This window comes from Ambystoma mexicanum, chromosome 3p (assembly GCF_040938575.1).
Source record: "Ambystoma mexicanum isolate Mex_15411 chromosome 3p, UKY_AmexF1_1, whole genome shotgun sequence".
Lineage (NCBI taxonomy): Eukaryota > Metazoa > Chordata > Amphibia > Caudata > Ambystomatidae > Ambystoma > Ambystoma mexicanum.
In genome coordinates, this window is record NC_090925.1 from 542,241,676 (window position 1) to 542,261,483 (window position 19,808).

The 19,808-nt window shown below is 43.1% G+C and overlaps 1 protein-coding gene across 4 annotated transcripts in view; it reads left to right on the top strand.

The window, feature by feature from the left end:
• The window catches only part of PTGIS (prostaglandin I2 synthase), a 552,295-nt gene that overhangs the window by 106,175 nt on the left and 426,312 nt on the right, over positions 1-19,808 (top strand). For 2 of the 4 annotated variants that reach the window (XM_069651268.1, XM_069651270.1), the window contains 2 exons: positions 12,932-12,988; positions 19,615-19,738. In XM_069651268.1, the coding sequence (XP_069507369.1) occupies positions 12,932-12,988; positions 19,615-19,738 (181 nt within the window). The remainder of the gene's footprint in view (positions 1-12,931; positions 12,989-19,614; positions 19,739-19,808) is intronic. The other 2 variants (XM_069651269.1, XM_069651271.1) reach the window with 1 other exon arrangement.

The following is a 19,808-nucleotide window of genomic DNA, read 5'->3' on the forward strand; positions in this document are numbered from 1 at the left end:
CCACTGAAATACACGTTCCCCGCTTGGCGTTTGTTGTTTGGCAGCCCTGTGAACTGGTCCAGGGTTAGCGCAGCCCTTTGCGATGAATTGGGAATTTTGATGGCTTTTCCTTGCACAAGGGCGTTCTTGGGGGCGTAACTGGCGCTGCTGCAGGGTCGCTGCGCCACTCTGCGCCACGGCTGGTTTTGGAGACTAAAATCCATGAATACGCTGTGCGATGAAATGGATTTTATCGCACGCGGCTGGTGCAGTGTATCGCACGGGGACACTGTGCGCCAGCCTCGTGCGCCACTTTTGTGCGAAATTCTATGAATTACCCTGTCTATTTATCTCAATGCTGACATACCGATGAACAAGTGAGTGTGTTTGATCTGCTTCAATTCAAGCTTCCCAGCTTCCTAGCTTCTTGACAGTCTCCCTTTAAACTTAAGATCTGAATAGAGCCACCTTAAATTCAGGGAACTGGTGAAAACCCACTGCTACAGTTTGCATGACAAATATAGAATGCACACTCTGCTGCTATACACCCTGCAATCTACGCCCGGCCTGGTGGAGGGTGCCCCACAGTGCTGGGGGGTGGGGGTGCAGGGGGACATGAGTAGGGGCCTGGTGGAGGGTGCCCCACAGTGCTGGGATGTGGGGGTGCTGGGAGACATGAGTGGGGACCTGGTGGAGGGTGGCCCACAGTGCTGGGGGGTGGGGGTGCAGGGGGACATGAGTTGGACATGAGTGGGGGCCTGGTGGAGGGTGCCCCTGGATGCTGGGGGGTGGGGGTGCAGGGGGACATGCGTTGTTGATCAGTAGTTCAAGGTGACATGTGGCTTGGCTGGGGGGCATGGCCATGGTGGATGTGCTGCCTGTGGGACATGAGCAGGGGTGCAGGGTAGTCCCCTGTGGTGTGGCCTGGCTGCAGGGGCCGTGGAGGTTGTAGAGGGAACACCTGGGAGGACCCACACGGCCAATTCACGTGTAGTGCTCCCCGCGCACCCCTGAAATACATGTGCCCTGATGGAATCGCGTGTGATACTTCCCGCGCACTCCTGAAATACACGTACCCTGATGGAATCGCGTGTGATACTTCCCGCGCACCCCTGAAATACACGTACCCTGCTGATTTTGCGTGTGATACTTCCCGCGCACCCCTGGAATACACGTGCCCTGATGGAATCGCGTGTGTTACTTCACGCGCACCCCTGATGAACACGTACCCAGGACAATCGCATGTGAAACTTCCCGCGAACCACTGAAATACACGTTCCCCGCTTGGCGTTTGCTGTTTGGCAGCCCTGTGAACTGGTCCAGGGTTAGCGCAGCCCTCTGCGATGAATTGGGAATTTTGATGGCTTTTCCTTGTGCGAGGGCGTTCTTGGGGGCGTAACTGGCACTGCTGCAGGGTCACTGCGCCACTCTGTGCCACGGCTGGTTTTGGAGACTAAAATCCATGAATACGCTGTGCGATGAAATGGATTTTATCGCACGCGGCTGGCGCAGTGTATCGCACGGGGACACTGTGCGCCAGCCTCGTGCGCCACTTTTGTGCGAAATTCTATGAATTACCCTGTCTATTTATCTCAATGCTGACATACCGATGAACAAGTGAGTGTGTTTGATCTGCTTCAGTTCAAGCTTCCCAGCTTCCTAGCTTCTTGACAGTCTCCCTTTAAACTTAAGATCTGAATAGAGCCACCTTAAATTCAGGGAACTGGTGAAAAGCCACTGCTACAGTTTGCATGACAAATATAGAATGCACACTCTGGTGCTATACACCCTGCAATCTATGCACATTTTCTGAAATCAGCGTTCGTCCAAATAAATGGGAGTGGGCATGCCTAGTTTGCACTGATTCATGGAGCCAGCTTCAGAGGCAGGTTATGATGCCAGACAGAGTAAAGGGCTCCTACTCCGGCACCGTTTCGCAATATTTGGACTACTTTGCGGGTGGCATGATGAGCACTTTGGGATCTGAAAAGATCAGTGCGTGGATGCAAATGTCCTCTAACCCCTCCCCCAGCTCCACAAATGCATGTAGCAGGCGCCAGAATGACAAGGTCATCTGTTAAGCATGGCCATCAAGGTAAAAAGGAGGACGTCCATATTGGGTGCATAGATCTCAGCACCCATTTCTCACAAGTGCGATGGGACACCACGACATTGTCACCCACTCTGCACCTTCGTACTGGCTCATCCAAACAACCTTCTTTAAGGCCACCCTCTCCTGTCCCCAGGCTTCTGGAAAGGGGGGGTAGTCCTTCCAGGTTGGAGAATCGCAAACCAGACGCTGATAAGTGAATCATTATGGGTTTTTCAAATTCCATCATAAGCTATTTGCAGAACATTTCAATTTTGGAAACTTTGATGAGAAAACACAATGTAAACCCTTTTGTATGCTGCAGCAGTTACCATATCAGGCCATTTATTGTGTATCATTGCTATAAAAGGATTTTTGTCCATGGGTCAACAGTCCCTTCTTAATTTCATGCGTCTGAAATAGAAAGTTGTTTTTGACCAAAAAGGGGAATTCATGTGCAAAAGATCATGTGTTGAAAGCTAGTAGCTTCTGTCAGTCTATAAATCACAACCATTAAACTTAAAAAAAAAGTGTTGTATGCTTTTACCATTTAATTAATCAGCCTTGGAATATTCATTACCCATGGTATACTGAAAGGGTTTCCGTGATCCACCTCTTCGGCAACTGCAAAAACGTCCTTTGCATTTGCATACAAATATCTGTATTTTTAAAATATTTTTTTGTATTTATTGAGTGACAACCTAGCTTCGGAAAGCAGTGGAGCCCTTAAGGAGTAGTAGGGAAAACTACATGATGGGGGGAGTTAGTAATGAGGAGTATGGAATAGGAGAAAATACCGTTCCATGAAGTAGGGGTGACAATCCAGAGATGCAGGAAACAGTGGCTTGCACCCATAACATATACAATTATGCTTGTTTTTGTTGCTCTGTGCCAGCTGATGATCTCTCGCTAAATGCTTTTGATTTTGAAAAATAGGAGTTCCTTCACAAAAGTGACGTTTCATCCAAATCACTTAACTGTAAGATGAGAAATGTACACACATAATGTACTTGATTTACAAAACAAACAAAAAATTAGTTCAAATTACTCATCATTTTCATAAAGGTTAAGATACATTTTCGTAATCTCTACTTCTATGTTTTTTTGTGAACCAGACACATTATTCTTATATGTGAATTACTCTTGTAAGTCACCCTTGGGAGCAAGGTTTTCATTTGTGAATCTTCTCCTTACAGTTGATCCTTGTTTTCATGGCAATGTCTTTATAATGTAGGGTGGAAGCTTTATCATATTTGCTACTCACCAACGCTATGTAATTAGACTCAGCCGCCAGCACCATAGATCATTTTAGGGAGTCCAACGAGCAAAGATCCGACCCCCAAATCCCCTAGGCCAGGCATATCTGACCAGGCACACAAATGCGGATGGAAGTCTGAGGCTTGTAAAAAGACACTAAGTGAGGGCAGCATTAAGAGGACACCCATCCTCATTTACATCTTCATTCACTGGACCTTTGTCTGCTGCCACACCACCACTCGAGAGAAGATCTAAAGAACTGCCTGTGCTGCATGGGGATCTGTGAGGGGAGTGAACAAAGTCATGGCCCATCACCTTGCAAGGCTATATGTGCTGACCACAAGCCCCATCAGCATGGGAGATGCCCACGCAATGCCAGTTCAAATGAAGGTTCCACGCCCTATGACCTAATTCCAGGAGAAGGACTCTCCCCAATGTCCAATGGCAAGAGGTTAGTGTGGTGGGTGCTGGGTGTCAGTTAAGGAACCTTGTGCTTCGTCTCTCGCCCGGGCGTCTGCAGTGAAGGGCAGACAAAGAAAAAGGCAATTCCTGTTTGGACCTGTTTGGACCAGGAGGACCCAGGGCCCGGCCCCCTGCTCAGACAGCAGGTAAGCATGAACCAACATGTCTTACCCCCTCTGTCCCCACAGGCCATCTCCACCCCAACTGGTCCCCCTGTGATGTTCCCTTGTGCCGCCCCCCTCTCGCACACAGGTATTGCCTGTTTTGCTTGATTCTTCTACACTGCTCCCCTTCAACCTCCTCCAGCCTACTTCTGCAGGAGACTGTCCTGATACATTCTGGTTTCACCATCACTGGCTTGTGGCCAATGCTGGATTTGACTTTTATGGACTTAATTCATTCACTGTGCGTCACTCTTTCTCAACTCTCATGCTGGACTTACTTCGCATCTTGTACTCATGGTGTCCCTGGATCATGCTGTTCTCATCTTCATCTTGTATCCTGGTTTGCAACATTATGTGTTACTACTGACTTCTGCAATTGTATTCACTCTCCACTCTTGCTTCTTCACTCTTCTTGACTGCTTACTCTCTGTTCTCTCCTCCTTTCCCTTCTCCCTTTTCCTATCTCCTACCCTTACTTTCTTCTATGCACTTACTCTATCAGATTTGTCCCTGGACCTAACATGATAGCAACCTCGTCTGTTTCCTCCACCCTCCCATTACTGTTTATTTCCTCCCCCCACCCCTCCAGCACTATCTGAAAATGTTCTCAGGCCTAGTATAATAGTCGTTTGTTTTGTACCTCCCCTCCCTTTCTGCACCCCTCTCCCTCACCTTTTGTTTTTCTCCGGCTCTACTAGAAATGTCGTCAGGCCTAGTACGGTAGTCGCCTGTCTGTTTCCATTTCCTTCCCACCCTCCCCCTCCCTTCCTTATCTATGTATTAGCTCTCGCACTATCTGAAAAATGTCGTCAGGCCGAGTACGATAGTTAATTTCACATCCTTACTGTTCATGGCCTGTAACAATGTCATTGTATTTTCCCTTGTTCCCTCCCTTGCCTTGAAGCTCTTTGAAACACATAATGTATAGGCGCTATATAAATAAACTATCATATCATATCATATGGGCCCATTTGGTGCCCAGATCTGCCTTCAAAGTTTTGGCCAGGCCCCATGGACATGGGAACAACACGGGCCAGCAAATCTTGATGCACCAACCAAATCAATCAAACAAGTTTTAAATCTAGGTATCTCTTTTGACAGATAATGTTCTCTTGTTCCTTAGGTCAAGAAAGTAGTTGGATTATGTTTAAGCCAAATATGTTAACTATTATACGTATTTTCAAAGAGTCAACAGGTCCAGCTAACAAATACTTTTTGTAACATCACAACTTGAATACAGAAATTCATTCTATCTAGGCATTCCAAAATACTAACTTCTAAGGCTTCGGACAATCCAAAGCTCTCTAGCCGGAATGGTAATAAAGGTGTCCAGGAAAGGACATACTTCTGGCAGTGTCTTGCAAATGCGCTGGTTTTATGATTGCTAAGAGGGTAAGTTTGAAGGCTCATTGCCTAATGCATGATTGCCTTCATCATAAAGGGCTTGACCTTCTGGTAAAGAAACATACAATATGTTCCACATCACTCACGTCAGTCCTCAAATGCAAATCCACTAGTCCCTCCAAAAGTTTGACTTGCAAAATAGGGGAAGGTGGGCAAAATAATGTTCAGCCCAGGCAGTGATCCAATGGAACTCACTGACTGCATTCTTATGGTAGGAAGTCATGAAGCTCTTTATGACCTTTATCTGCTGAATTGGGTCTTCTACAAGACCTTTCTTCTGTTTGACAGACTTCCTTTCCTGCTGCACCTGAGTCTATTCACCCTCTGACTCAGAGCTGCTACTTTTGGGAGCCATTTCCGGTCCTCTAGGTGCTCCCTACCTCTATGAGACTGGGAAAACCTCACAGAATTACAAGGGATGCACTCTTCTCTCCTGTGGTGCTGTGAACTCTCAGGGTCATTTCCCTTGAAATCCCCTTTTCACACAGGAGAGTACTCATCCTACTCATCCCTCCTTCCAGGTATGCTGGGGAATTTCCCCCATCTCCCTGAATGTGGTGAGGTTTTTAAAATACTCCTTTGATGCTGAAACTCTGGCTCTTCTATTTCTGCAAAGTAGACCAAGTGGTCCCTTCGTGGTTCCATTTTCTGCCAGTCCAACTCCTCAATCTTTTCATCATAGGAGTTCTCCTGGTCAGAAGTACTGGCTAGGGTATATTTGATTTCCCTGAACCCACTGGTCCGCCCACCTTCCTTTCTGCTTGGTAACCCTGAATGTTCATCGATGTCAGATAAGGACTGGCCTTTTAGATCATTTGGACTAGGCCTGGGTGAGTCCAGCTGCCTCATGTTTCCCTGTTCTTGATAAGTGGTACGCATGAAGTAAGCGGCACTCGGACATCTGAAGTGGTTAATTGGCTTGATGTCCCTGGTAGGGAGGTCACCACCCCATGATCAGCAGGCGCTTTCTATGCCCTGACTGGGCAGTGTGCCTCAAAGTTGGTTTGTATTTGGCTATTTCATTTGCCAACCTCTCACACCTATTCTTCTCGGTCCCTATCTCTTGGTGGGATGCAGAGAGCTGGGTTTTTATTTCTAACACAAGTGCTTGAGTGGCTTCTAGCACTTTACTTTGGGCCATTAATCAATCTTTTAGTCCCTTTATTTCTTTATAATTGGACTCATATTCATTGTGTGAGGCTTGCATCGTGCACGCATATTCAGAGCATTGCTTTTTCAGAAGTCCAATCTCTCCTCTTATGCATTTCTGTCCTGGGCTTCCTGCACTAGGTCAATCTCAGCTTGCCTCACACGTTCTATTAATTGTGCATTTTCTTGCCTACTCTCAGTCAGTACCTGAGAATCAGACTTACTTTTCTCTGCATATGTTTTTAACTGACACACTTCCTGAGAAATAGAATTATTCTCTTGGTTTAATAGGTCTTATTCTGTCGTCAATTACCTTCTCTGTTGTTTCAAGGTGTTCAGTAGATCCTGGTGCATCTGATCAAACTCATCTTGGGATTATATCCCTTTGATAATTGTTTTATTTGCAATTGGACATCACTCTATTAACGGAGGATAGCACAGGGGTAATGCACTGGTCTTGGAAGCAAGACCACGCAGAGCAACAGAGGTTTTGAATCCCAGATCCGTGCTTAGAAGCCAAAGTCAGGTACAGTATTAGGCACTTTATAAAAGACCAATGAAATAAAAATAAATATTAAGAGTAACTTGATCATTTAATTTGTGTTGCGGTACATCCAGATTTTTAATACATTCTTTAAGCTCCTGTTGCAGTGCAGAGAACTGTATTCCACGCTCTGCATTTTCTCGTTGCTGTGTTTTTAACTCATTTTGTAGCTGCTCAATGAGACTTTTTTGTTTTAACTCTAACATGTGGCAATGTTGCACTTTAGCTTCTAATTGTGTAAGCTCGTGCTGAGCTTCATTCAAAAGCTCAGACTGGTTCTGCACAGAGGCCACACCATTCTAATGTCGTTCTTCCACTATCAGCTAATGCAAGTACATATATGCTGTGAGCTGAGCCATTTTAGTCTGCTCATCTCTAGTAGTTAGTGTCATATAAAAGTATGTTAGAGCTACAGACCCTTATCCTTCCACATGTCAACATCTGCAGCGGTAACAACCACATCATTCTGGCTTGCCACATTTCATGTTCTTCCTCCACCTATTCACATTTCATAAATAATTTGGATAGGATGTACTTCCAGGCCATTTTGATTTCTACAGTGCTCATTCGGAAATGTGTTCTGCAACCCTATATACTCTCTTTGCAGTGCACAAATCTCAACCGTGTTCCTGCTTAGTTTCCACTCACAATGACAACTTAAAATCCACACTGCGCAATCTATACACCACCTTGCAACCCAGGGTACAAGTCTGAGTGGCACCGTAACAATGCAAACACATAATTCTATCCACTGCAATACAATTACACCCAAATGAATAGTCTGATGTTACTGCCAATGTCACAAGTGAAAACTCTCCACTAAATCTCAGCTATTAGTCCCCAATTTGTCACAGTTTATTGGATGGCCACTCTCAACCGAGGGAATCCCCACCACGCAATGTGGCACACAACAAAGCGCTTAGCAGATTCAACTTTAGTGAGGCCTCCAACCAATATAATACTATTCAGCAGATACCCTCTATACCACCAATAAACTAGGAACCAGGCTGGTGTAATAATATATATATTTAGGACATCATCCACCAACTCAGTGGCACAATACCATATAACAACCGCAAATTACTTGCATCAATTGATGGACATGTATTTCTAATAGACTTTCAGTAACTACAACAACACAGGTAGCATTATGAGATTTGCAGTCACAATTTACATCAGATTTCTTTGCTAATTAACTGATAGAAACATTTGAAAACACACAGTGATTGCTTAGTTTATCCCAATGCTCTTTTCTCCCAGCAACCACCACCCTCCAGGCATCAATTAGAAGTGAGGTACAGGGAGTGGGAATACAGTGGGAAAATCATTTTGACTATTTATTATAAAGGCAGGTTTGGGAAATGAACTCAATGGTAACATCGTTTTGGCTTTTTATTTGAATGCAGTGTTTGGGAAATAAACCCAATTGGAAACTCGTTTTTCAACATGAATTCATATAAAATGCAGGGCTTTGCGCGTCTGATTTGGGTATACATGGGAGTAAATGGGAACATTTGTTTTGTACACACTACGTTCACTTGAAAGGCAGATTTTTAGGGATTCTTATTTTGGGATTAAGGACACCCCTCTTCTGTAAGGAAGTCAGGGGTAACAGGAAAATAGGGTCACCCAATTACTTTATTGACCATAATGGCTGTAACACACTGGACATGAAATGTGTTAGTTTTGAATTGTAACAAAACTCACCTTTGGTCCTTTCTATAAGGGAATTCATTGAACTAACTTTAATTGAATGTGTTAAGGGTCTACACAGTTGTGCCCCCCTCACTCACAATTAATTGACAGGATTAAGGCAGGTAGGTCCCAACACAATTCAATTTAAATGGATATGTGGTTTTTCTATGAGGAATTCAGTTATATTTTTAGCCAAATAGGGCCAGGGTTGACATAGTTTTGCCCCCCCCCCCACCCAATATGCAAGAAGGAGATGAAGGCTGGCAGAATCCCCCCGCACTTTTTTTGTCATCTGAATCATGTCTACTTACATGGGAGACCTTGGTTATTGGGCATTTAGGGAAACAGCAGGGCTCATCATGGGAAAGCACAGATCTGGTCAAAGGCTTCTGTCAAGGATAGTCACCAGCACACAGTCCTCACCTGGCTCCTCCAATGTCAGGCCAGGTTAGCTTCTAGATTTCCTTGTCTCTGCCTCCCCTGCAAGGTTTAATTCCTCTCCAGGTAGACTGCTTTTCTCCTGTCAAGGTGGCACCCCGGTAGTTTTGGTAGCTCTTCTTACCTTTCTGGGTTAGTTGTTCCTCACTAGAAGCCCTCTCAGATAGGAAATGGATATTATATAGTGCTGATGGCACTTACATGTTATCAATATTCCCATGGTATGGATGGGCTACCTCTCTCCCTCCCCCTCCCACCAATTCTACTGACTGTCGGTTGATATGACAAGGAGTCGGGAGATGTGGATAATGGAGACTGAGGGGGAGGAGAAAAATGTATCACTCAAACATGACATGTTGGTTTATCATTTTGGTTTTCTTAAAATCTTCCTACATGGCAATTATCTTTATTTTTCAGATAACTGCATGAATTTATATATTTTTGAATTCTACAGTTTATGGCGAACTGGGAAATTCAAATTTTAGTTTGGCACGCCCTTCCTGGGAGGAGCAATTATTTTTCACGATTTGCTCCTGAGCCAACATAGTGAAAAATATGCTGCTTCATAATTCAAACATTAATTTCACAGTCTATCACCTCACCATCCTCTCACTTCCTCGGAATTATGAGAAGAGCAGAATAATGCTTTTTCTTTCTAACTCAAATTCTATACATCACACATGATTATTATTTAACTGACAGGCTTTTGATGACCTTTAATATGAGTCCTGTATAAGCTCACTTGGATACACAATTCTCTTTTTATAAAGGTAAAATCAGTACAATGTTAATCATAGGCAATGCATAGTATGGGCCACTGAGTTTCACATCCAGCTCCCCTATCCTCATAAATTTAATTTCTCCCCAGTCACATGACATGGACATCTGCTTGGCTCATGTTATTCCACCCTGCCATTAAGTGACTTCAAAGGTCTCTGTTCGGAGCTAATGCACAGTTAAGGGGGTCATTTCTAATGGCTGTCATATATACTCTTTATATTTGTTTGCATTTTAAGCTGAAAACCAGGCCTGTTTTCCCAGTGGGCGTCAGCCAAAGGTCTTGAGGTCATAGTTTCAGTTCAGTGGGAAGAAACAAGCTGCATCCATAATTTTAAAAGGATAGCCTTTTACATTGACAAGATGTGCTTACATGTAACATTTAGTACTGTATCTCAGCCTGTTGTTCATAACTACAATCTTTCTTTAATATAATATTTAAACAGATATGCGTTCCCTTTTGGTATTATTCACCCATAGGCTACAGTTAACATAGGAGAAACCATTGTTCACTTTTACAAGTAGAATAGGACTTTCTTTTTAAATCAGGTCATTTTGCATGATGAAAGTGTTTTTTTTTTATTCATGACAAACATAAAGTGCTTGACTTCACTTTAGAGTTCTGAATCGCAATCTTGTGCTGCCTTGAAGTCTATGTAATACACTGCTATTAGTCACCTTAAGTGAAATTGTAGTGTTTCAGATTTTATGAAAATAGCATTTCAGCCACAAGTGTGTTTTCTCCATGCACTGGGCACATCAGGTAGTTTTCATTTCTCAGGCACATTTTCCTTCACTTGAGCGCCTGTTCATTTTAGGAAAGTTCAACTAGGCACATGTGTTGTTCCTTCACTAGGCCTTATGTCAGAAATCAATGTTTTAACTCGCCTGCATATTCCAATGGATTTCAACATCAGCCAGCTTTAGTCTCACAATAGTGCCCTGCATGGCTTCTCAGTCTCTGTCACTCTGGGGCTGCATTTTCACCCACAGCATGGTGGAAAACCATAGATGGATAGCAATCAATGCCTGGCTATTAGTTGGAACTCTAGGAACACAAATATGATGGATTTCCTAAATATATCCTTTATTTGGCCCTGTGAGAACACACCTGTAATGGCTGTTACCAAATATTACCAGCATTTGCCCCTGTAAGGACACACCTGTGATTGCTTAGCCCAAGCATTGACAGACATTGCCCTTGAAATCACACAACTGTGATGACTTTGCCCCACAATGTCATCATTTTCCTCTTTAAAGACATCTGTGATGGTTTGCCCCAAAATGGCAGAATGTGGTCATGCAAGGACAGACATGAAAGGCATTGCCACCGAATGCCAGCATCTGCTGCTTTAAGGACACATGTGCTAATTTTTTCCCATCATGTCAGCATTTTCCCCTTTGAGGTCACCCCTGTGATCTCTTTGCCCCAACATGCCAGCATTTGCACATATGTGAATATGCAATGTCTTTCATGAAGCATTGACATATTAGACAGACTTATGTGCATCTCAAATATTTTTACTGCGTCAGTGCTTAATGCAATAGTTCTGAGATGGCGACATCGCCAACCCAATATGTACTGTAATTGCAGTCCATTTGCGCCTTTCTTTTGTGTATATGTGTGCCAGGGATACAGCAGGACCTACATCCATCCCATCAGCTGGTACATTGCCTCCTCACACGTAGGATCTCTCCGCCCATAGTCTTCATAGAATGGCTGGGAGGTTTCTACATTCACGGCAGCAAAAGAGCACAGATCACAACATAAGGCTCAATAGTTGAAGTAGCTCTCCTCGCTGTTATGGTTTGTGGTTGAGTGAAACTGCATTTCCCAACACGGGGTGAATGTTATGCTAAGATGCTAAGGACTGCTGTGTACTATTAAACACCCTTGACATCGATATTGATTTAAAGGGGTGCCCATTAACAGTGAATGCAGTTTGCAAAGGTAATTCACAGTGAAAAAGCACCCACAATTAAGAGGGACATGTCATTATTTAAGATCATCTGCAAACTGAACCACCTTCAAGGGCACCCTGCAGCACCTAAATACTTAATACCTTGATAAATAGGTACATTCAGGGTTGGCTAAACATTGTGAATATTTGGGTGGAGAAGGGGGGGGACTATTTGGCAATAAATAATGCTCTTTCCAATGAGTCCTACTGTTACCCTACATTTAAGAATGTTTAATGCAGTTTTGAGGGCAGGAGAAATATGCGTAGACCATATTGCACACATATTGTCAATAGCTCTAGCTTTGGGAATTAAGAACACAGAAGCCTTTTAAAATGGCGCAATCACATTGAAGGGCATTCTGTGTCTCGTAAATCCCCCACAGGACAAAAATCACTCAGCATCTTCAGTTGCAAGACGAGATGAATTGGCTTTGCCATTGCTTGTTATTGCAGATTTGTCATTGCTGAGATCTCCCACTGATTCCAATTTATAATGTCTGCCAGATTGCTAAGATCCATGTTTGCTCTGCAGCCTTATTTGTGTTCAGTTTCTGTTACCAGTACCTACCATTCCTTTTTTAGTTATCTGCTCAGCCTCATGTACCTGCAGTTTGGATTAGAGACACACACACACACACACACACACAATTGCACCACCTTGGACTATGTTACAAAAATATTGATCTGTAAGTGAAAATGTTGTACTCTAATATAATCCAGAAATAATGTATTGTTACATTTATTGCTGCACTTCAAAGTTCCTCATTATGTGGTTGGCCAAACTGTTACTACTTCAGGGAACAATATTCAGTTTTCTCCTGATTTTGAGAAATTTGATGGGCTGGCAGTAACTTATGCAGATATCCCCAAACATTATTTGATACATTTCTGAAAATCTTCATGTATTTATTTTTCTCTTTTATTAAAATATCTATTTCTACCCTTTTTTCAGTTTAGCAACTGTACCATTTTGTTTTTTATAATTCATAAAATAATAATTTTTGTCCCTTAGCTGCTGTGACGAATCAATGGATTTCGTCCCTTCTCCCAAAGGGGCATCCACCGAGAGGTGAGTCTACTGTGCTTAACACCCCTTAGGGAACAGGGCAAGCAGTATCTCACAAAGGTTTCCCACCTCCACTCACTTTGGGGACAAGGAATTCCAAGTAAGTGTTTTTGTACACTTCCATGCAACACAGATTCACAGATTCACAAGTAATTGCTGGCTCTATGGGAATTGAGCAGTGTAAAAGGGTAAAGGGCCCTTTAAAGGAGGATGGTTTAGTTACTGACATGGGTTTGATAACATCTCTGCATGGGAGCAGAACCAATGGAGCCTTTCCTCTCATTTCGGGAAGGAACATAACATACACCTGGAAGGGTGAAGAACAGACCTGAGGGTGAGTGACAGAAGCCTGCCCCTTAGTATAGAGGAAGGGACATATCCCTTCCAGGAAGAGCCTGGAGGCAGGACCATGTAGACGTTGCAGTGGGTAGAGGAAGCCAGAGGCCCTCGAAATGCTGCTGAGTTCAGGAAAGCAGAGAGCCAAGGAGTGCTGCTCCACGAGAAACCAAGAGACTGCCATCACCGCTGCTGCACACAGGTGTCCAGCAGGAGCAACACAACGTCATGTTAGTTGCAGACAGCACTAACTAGAAAGGGAGACCCAAACACAAAGACATCAGAGTTGCAGTGTTGTACCGAACGGCGAAGCCACCTCCATGGACTAGCAATGTTGTTGAGAACCGGCAAAACATATCTGACACAAAGGAGCAGGAGGAGGGCGGTGAGGCACCAAATACCCTACAGGGGTAAACACATCACAAAACCCAGACGGCCTGAGAACCCAGATAGCCCGCCAGGTGGGCTGAGCAACAAGATACCCCACAAGGCTGTTAATGCACTACAAAATCCAAATGGCATGAGAGGCCATAAAGACCATGAAAGCATGAGCAAAGAGATCCCCACAACGAAGTGAAACGAAAGGCTGAGAATCCAGGCATCCCTTGAAGGCGTGAGAAAGGTAATCATTTTAACCAGGATGAAGAGCTAGAATACCCAGGAGTGGAAGAAACATACAATAACCTGCAAGAGGTGCAAGAGGTTGAGACAACCAGCAGGGGTGAACAAGAGATAGATTCAAGATGTAACAGAATACCAGAGACACCAAGCTGGGGGTAAACCAAATTCCAAAGTGACCAAGGGAAACAAAGACTGACTCAGAAAACCGGTTGTGACAGGCAAGAACAGACTCACAGGACCATTTATCCAAATTAAACATGCAACTGTTTGCACTGATCAGAACATTTGCTACAAGTACACCATTGGCTGGAGTTCAGAAACCAACCACCCCAAGCTAAGAAAAGGGGGATTATTCTTACTTAGCCAAAGTTCATGTTGCTTTCTCATCAGTGGTAGTGACAGATTATAGGTTAGAATAGGTTTGAACGGATGACATAAATTCTGGGAGTAGGAATGTCATCATCTTAGGGCTAGGCACAGATGAGGCATTCATTATTTTAATAACCCACTTTGTTGGAAAACATGTCCTCCTGTGTCTGATTTACCACACTGCAATATGTTGAAAAGGGGGTTAGGAGGTGGGCATCAGAAATGCTTGATTTTGCACTCCCTTTGGGTGAACCTGTGAAGATTCTTTTTATTGCTAAAGTAAATGGAAACACATGCACTTGTCTTCACAACAGAATGTTTAACTCTGCCTCGTAGCGGTAGGCAAAAAAGTGAATGCTTTTTTAGGCAAGATGTTATATTATGTTGATTTATATTGCACACTGCTACCACCCAAGGTCGGTTTACAGGTGCTCATGTGGCTCTGCAAGAGAAGAAGGTGGGGTGTGTTAGTGAGGATAGGATGATTGGATAGGTTCATAACCAAGAGGAACTGGTGTATGTGAGCACTGTTGTGCATGTGGGAGTTGGTTGAGAGGCCCCCGCATGTTGTAACTGGAACGATAGGACTCAGTGCCTTGGATCTGTGTTAGTGTTGGGTGTGTAGGTCGTATGAGGTTGGTGTGGGGTTGTAGTTGTGCACACTGGTTAGTTGTATCCATAAGGAGGGGTCCAGAGCCACGGATAACTGTTAGGTGTTCGATTGAATTGTGTTGTTGTGCTTTTGTGTAGTGTCAATGGATTTATGGACTATGTGCATGTGTATGTTCCCTCAAAGGTTATTTCCAGAGTCTCAGAGGGATGGTTAAGTGTGAGAATTACATTAGTTCTAAGTCTGTCTATGTGATGTGTGGCTAGCCACTAGTCATGTATAGTGGCAATGGTTATGTTGGAGGAGCAGGAAAGGGGGGGATTGGTTAGTACATTGGTTATTTTCACAGTGCCTCTTGAGTGTGTCTCCGGTTGCCACTCAATGGTACCTTCCAACGTTCTTGGTTTTGGTCCATCGGCCAGTCCCCGCTCCTCCAGCACCACTTCCTCAATAACGTGGGGGAACACCTACATTTGAAACACAGTGGAAGTGGGGAACACCTAGAATTGGAAAACAGTATTAGTGAAAAAAAACACCTAGAATTGGAACACGGTACCAGTAGGGAAAACACCTAGAGTTGGAACACAGTACTAGTGGGGAATAGACCTAGAATTGGAACATAGTACTAGTGTGAAAAATACCTAGAATTGGAACACAGTACTAGTGGGAAAAACGCCTAGAATTGGAACACAGTTCTAGTGGGAAAAACACCTAGAATTGGAACACTGCGCTAGTAAATGCGAGATAGGCAGATTAACACTGGTGGGCTGTATTGTAGTAGGTAATAAGAGTGGTGGGGCTTTTAGTTGAGTACAGTAATGGCTGTACTCCGCGGGTGAACCACACTTACCTTATCAGTCACTGCTGTGTGACTAAGGCAGGCTTCCCAGGCGAACATGGGCAAATACGGACTGGAGCTGCTTCATCGGGGGCTGCCCTTTGACTTGTGGCCCTTAGCCAGTGGGCTGCACAGGCAGAGATTGCCCTGGGAATGTTGCAGAAGAAGACTTATGGGTCAAGAGGGGTGGCCTATGGCCAATCACAGGTCGGTAGACAGGAGGGGAGGTGTGGAACTGGGGTTCAGAATGCAGGTAGCAGGGAAGGGCACACAATGTGCAGGTTGCACAAACAACAAAAAAGTAAACTAAAACAAAATTCTGGTTGCTGCTGCTGGAGGCTCTTACTCACTAGCACACTGCACCATAATGAGTGCCTGGGGCAGGCCGCACCAGGCCTAGTGCCTTGCTGCTCATCAGTGTGGCCTACGGCCAATCACAGGTGGTTGGTTGCAAGGGGAGGTGGGGAATCGGGGTTCAGGATGCAGGGATCAGGGTGGGGACACGATGCACAGTGCATACAAACAAAAAGATATAAAAGTAAAATAAAACGACATTCCGGTCGCTGCTGCTGGAGGAGCATACTCACCAGCAGACTGCCCAAAAGCGAGTGGCTGGGTGCTGGCCTACAGAAGCCTAGTGCTACGCATCTCATTAGTGTGCACTATGGCCAATCACAGGTCGGTGGGTGGGAGGGGAGGTGGGAAACCAGGGTTCAGGATGCGGGGAGGGCTCACGACACGCAGGGCACCAAACAAAAATGAAAAAAGTCAAATCAATACAATTCCAGTTACTGCTGTTGGAGGAGCTTACACACAAGCACACTGCCACAAAATTAAATTGCACACAGCAAGAATGTTCTCCAATACTAACGTGTAGTGATTTATTCACCTTAATGATTTGTTCTTTGCCATAGTAACCACATTGAATAGAAACAATATGATGAAAAAACTAAATAATGGTGTCTCCTATCACTGCAATATAGCATCCATTAAAATACTGCTTAGGTCAAGCGACAATTGTCCAATGAAAGGCACTCTCTGCATCATGGAGAAATATCATACGCTGATTTAATGAAAGGGGATGCACTCCACAGCCGTTTGATAACATTTTATGGAGTTAATCAAACAATATAGGAGAACAGGGCAAAAGTCACACGGGTAAATACACATCTTATTCAAATACCAATTGATTCAAAATGTGGAGAGGGAAGTGGCTCAGTCAGATAACCAATTATAACATCATATTTTAATATTTATCAAGAACATCATAATAGCACAAAAATATTTATTACATTCACACAGTAACATACTAAAATCCATTAATTGTATATCGACATAGAAAAAGTATCCAAAACTATCAAAAAGTAAGGTAAAAGTAACCTAACAATTACTGCTGGATGTAGTTCAAATTCATATATATTTCATAAGCAGTATATGTTAATCAATATGAAGGTGCTGTCAAAAAAGTGCTAAATGCATACTACAAGTACAGAATAACAAGGTATCTTCAAATTGTAGTTTCGACGACAAAGTATATCTATTTCAATCAAGAACTGATGGTCGCCTTTGTCAGGGCACACTATTAAACTAACATCTACCATTGGAAAGACACTGGTATTAATATTGGCATACATTTTGTAACTACACCAATGGGTCCCGTGATTGCACCGATATGTTACTTCTAACTTGATTGTAGATCTCAATATCTATAAGAGCATCGGCCCAAAATAATCAAATAAAATGAAAAGGTAAAAGAAAAGAAGAACAAAAACATATATTTAAAATCAAAACACGAAAATGACTGTGCCTCAAAACACTCCACACCCAATTAGAATTCAATTTACTGGACTACCAATAACAAGCAAAACATGTTCACCTTAATTAATCCATGAGGGGCGCAGCAAACAAATATTTCCTTCTTGCAGCCCATTAGATAGACAGATGGCAATAATATTGCATCTGTGCAGGCAAAAGAATATATGTGATATAACTAATTATCCCAACTTCTAGCCATATTGCACAGAAAGACTGGCCCAGGAACATGCAGTGAGCTGCATATCTGTAAACATACTAACCGCCATACTGTGCCAATAAAGAACATGTGCACAAATAAAACGATGAACCATGTTCACATCTAGCATTCAGGAACTTGCTGTCGAGAAAAGCATATCGGTGTAACAGTGATACCCTTCAATGTAGTGAAGTATCAAAGGAGGCCGGTTGGTAAATGCCTAGAACAAAGAAAGAAAACATCTAAATTAGCAATGCGAAATTGTAGCAGCGCTGAGATAGAAGTTTAGAAAGTGATAAAGCTGACCAATGTCAGCTATCTAGTATAATTAGTACAAATTCACCATAAGTCAAAACTAGCATATCATAGAGGTTGATACTGGTGTAAAAATGAAAGGGAACCTCTAATTGCAATGAGCGCAATAGTGCCCAAATGATATGCTAAACAAATGCATCAAACGGATATGTGTTGCATGAAAATGTGACCAACTGCTAAATGGGCCAGCAGAAGCGTGCCTCACATGCACAGCGTATCCTGCTGCTGTAGTAGGAAGTATAGTGCAACAACATACTTTTGTAAGTTAGATGCCTAATAGAACCGTAACATAAGTAAACTTATAGCTATCGCGGCTCCAATCAGTAATGCAATAACGATCTTAGCTGGCTAACGCGTATGCTTACCGTGTTCGAAATCCACTATGATGTTGACAAGTGTACCGCGTAAGCACGCGGCTTGTAAATTTCCAAAGCACGGGACCGGTAGCTGTAACTCCTTTGCATGTCTCGCTCTCACTGAAACTGACGCCGTGATGGCAAAGCAGAAAGAAATAGGAGTTGGCACCTTAGACAAAATGTAATGATGCTAAAAAAAGGACTAACGGATTTCAAAGTCACCAACTATTTGTCTAAATGAATGCAAGCCCATTAAAAGGCCAAAGCAATCGAAAAGTCAACGCCCAGAGAATGAGCTAGAAAAATAAAATAGAGTGTTAATGAAACAATAGGCATAACAAAACCTGATAATGTAATGCTGGCGATCATTTGATATAAAATAACCTTTTACTGTATGCATTCAAAGTTGTCACGCACCAGTACAACAAAAACATCAAAGCAATATCATGAGAATATAATTAAGTTAATCATTCACTTAAATGTATTAGTATAGGCTGCAGACTTAGAGTGTTCACAAATAAGGAAACCACACATAGATTGGAAACATTATTACAGGCTAGCATAGGTACATGATATCATTGTCAGGTAGGCCATTTCATTCCAAAATGGCTGCCATGAAAATAATGCTTTAGTACAGATCCAACAGGTCACAGAATGTCACTCTCTCTATCTCATTGAGCAGCTGATTTTTATGGATAGGGAATATCAATAGTTTATTCTTTAATCTCACTAATAGTAGCAGCCATGGACAAATACAAAAACAGTTCTATTAACAATAATAACACAGAATGTGATGCCACATAAAAGTGTGAATAGGAAAAATGTGTCAAGCAGCATGGAAGATAATGAACTCCTCAAACCAACACAGCATTTGACAATTTACACAGTTGGATTATTTTCTACACAATGGCCAACACAAAGCAGAGCTCTCACCAATAATGCACTCTTTCTGTGTCAAAGAGTATCTGATTGACACCTGATAATGCTGCAAGAGCTTTGACGAGAGGAAAAGCTCCCTACTGAACCTTAAAATGGGCATGCATCTACAATTTTTTTGACTAAATGCTAATCAGATCGCAGATCTCTGTTGTGCATCTATCACCATGCCAATGTTTGTGATCTCAAAGCTTTATCTTTTTTTAACAAAAGATATTTTTAATTTACTTTCTTCAGGTTTCCAAATGAACCTCCACTAGACACTGGTTTTATTCCGTGGCTCGGGCATGCCATTGAATTTGGGAGAGATGCTGCCACATTTTTGTCGAAAATGAAGCAAAAGCATGGAGATATATTTACAGTAAGTTATATTATTTGTGTCGTTTGCGTTGGAATGTCTGACACTACTCTGCGCCGTTTGATGACTGAAA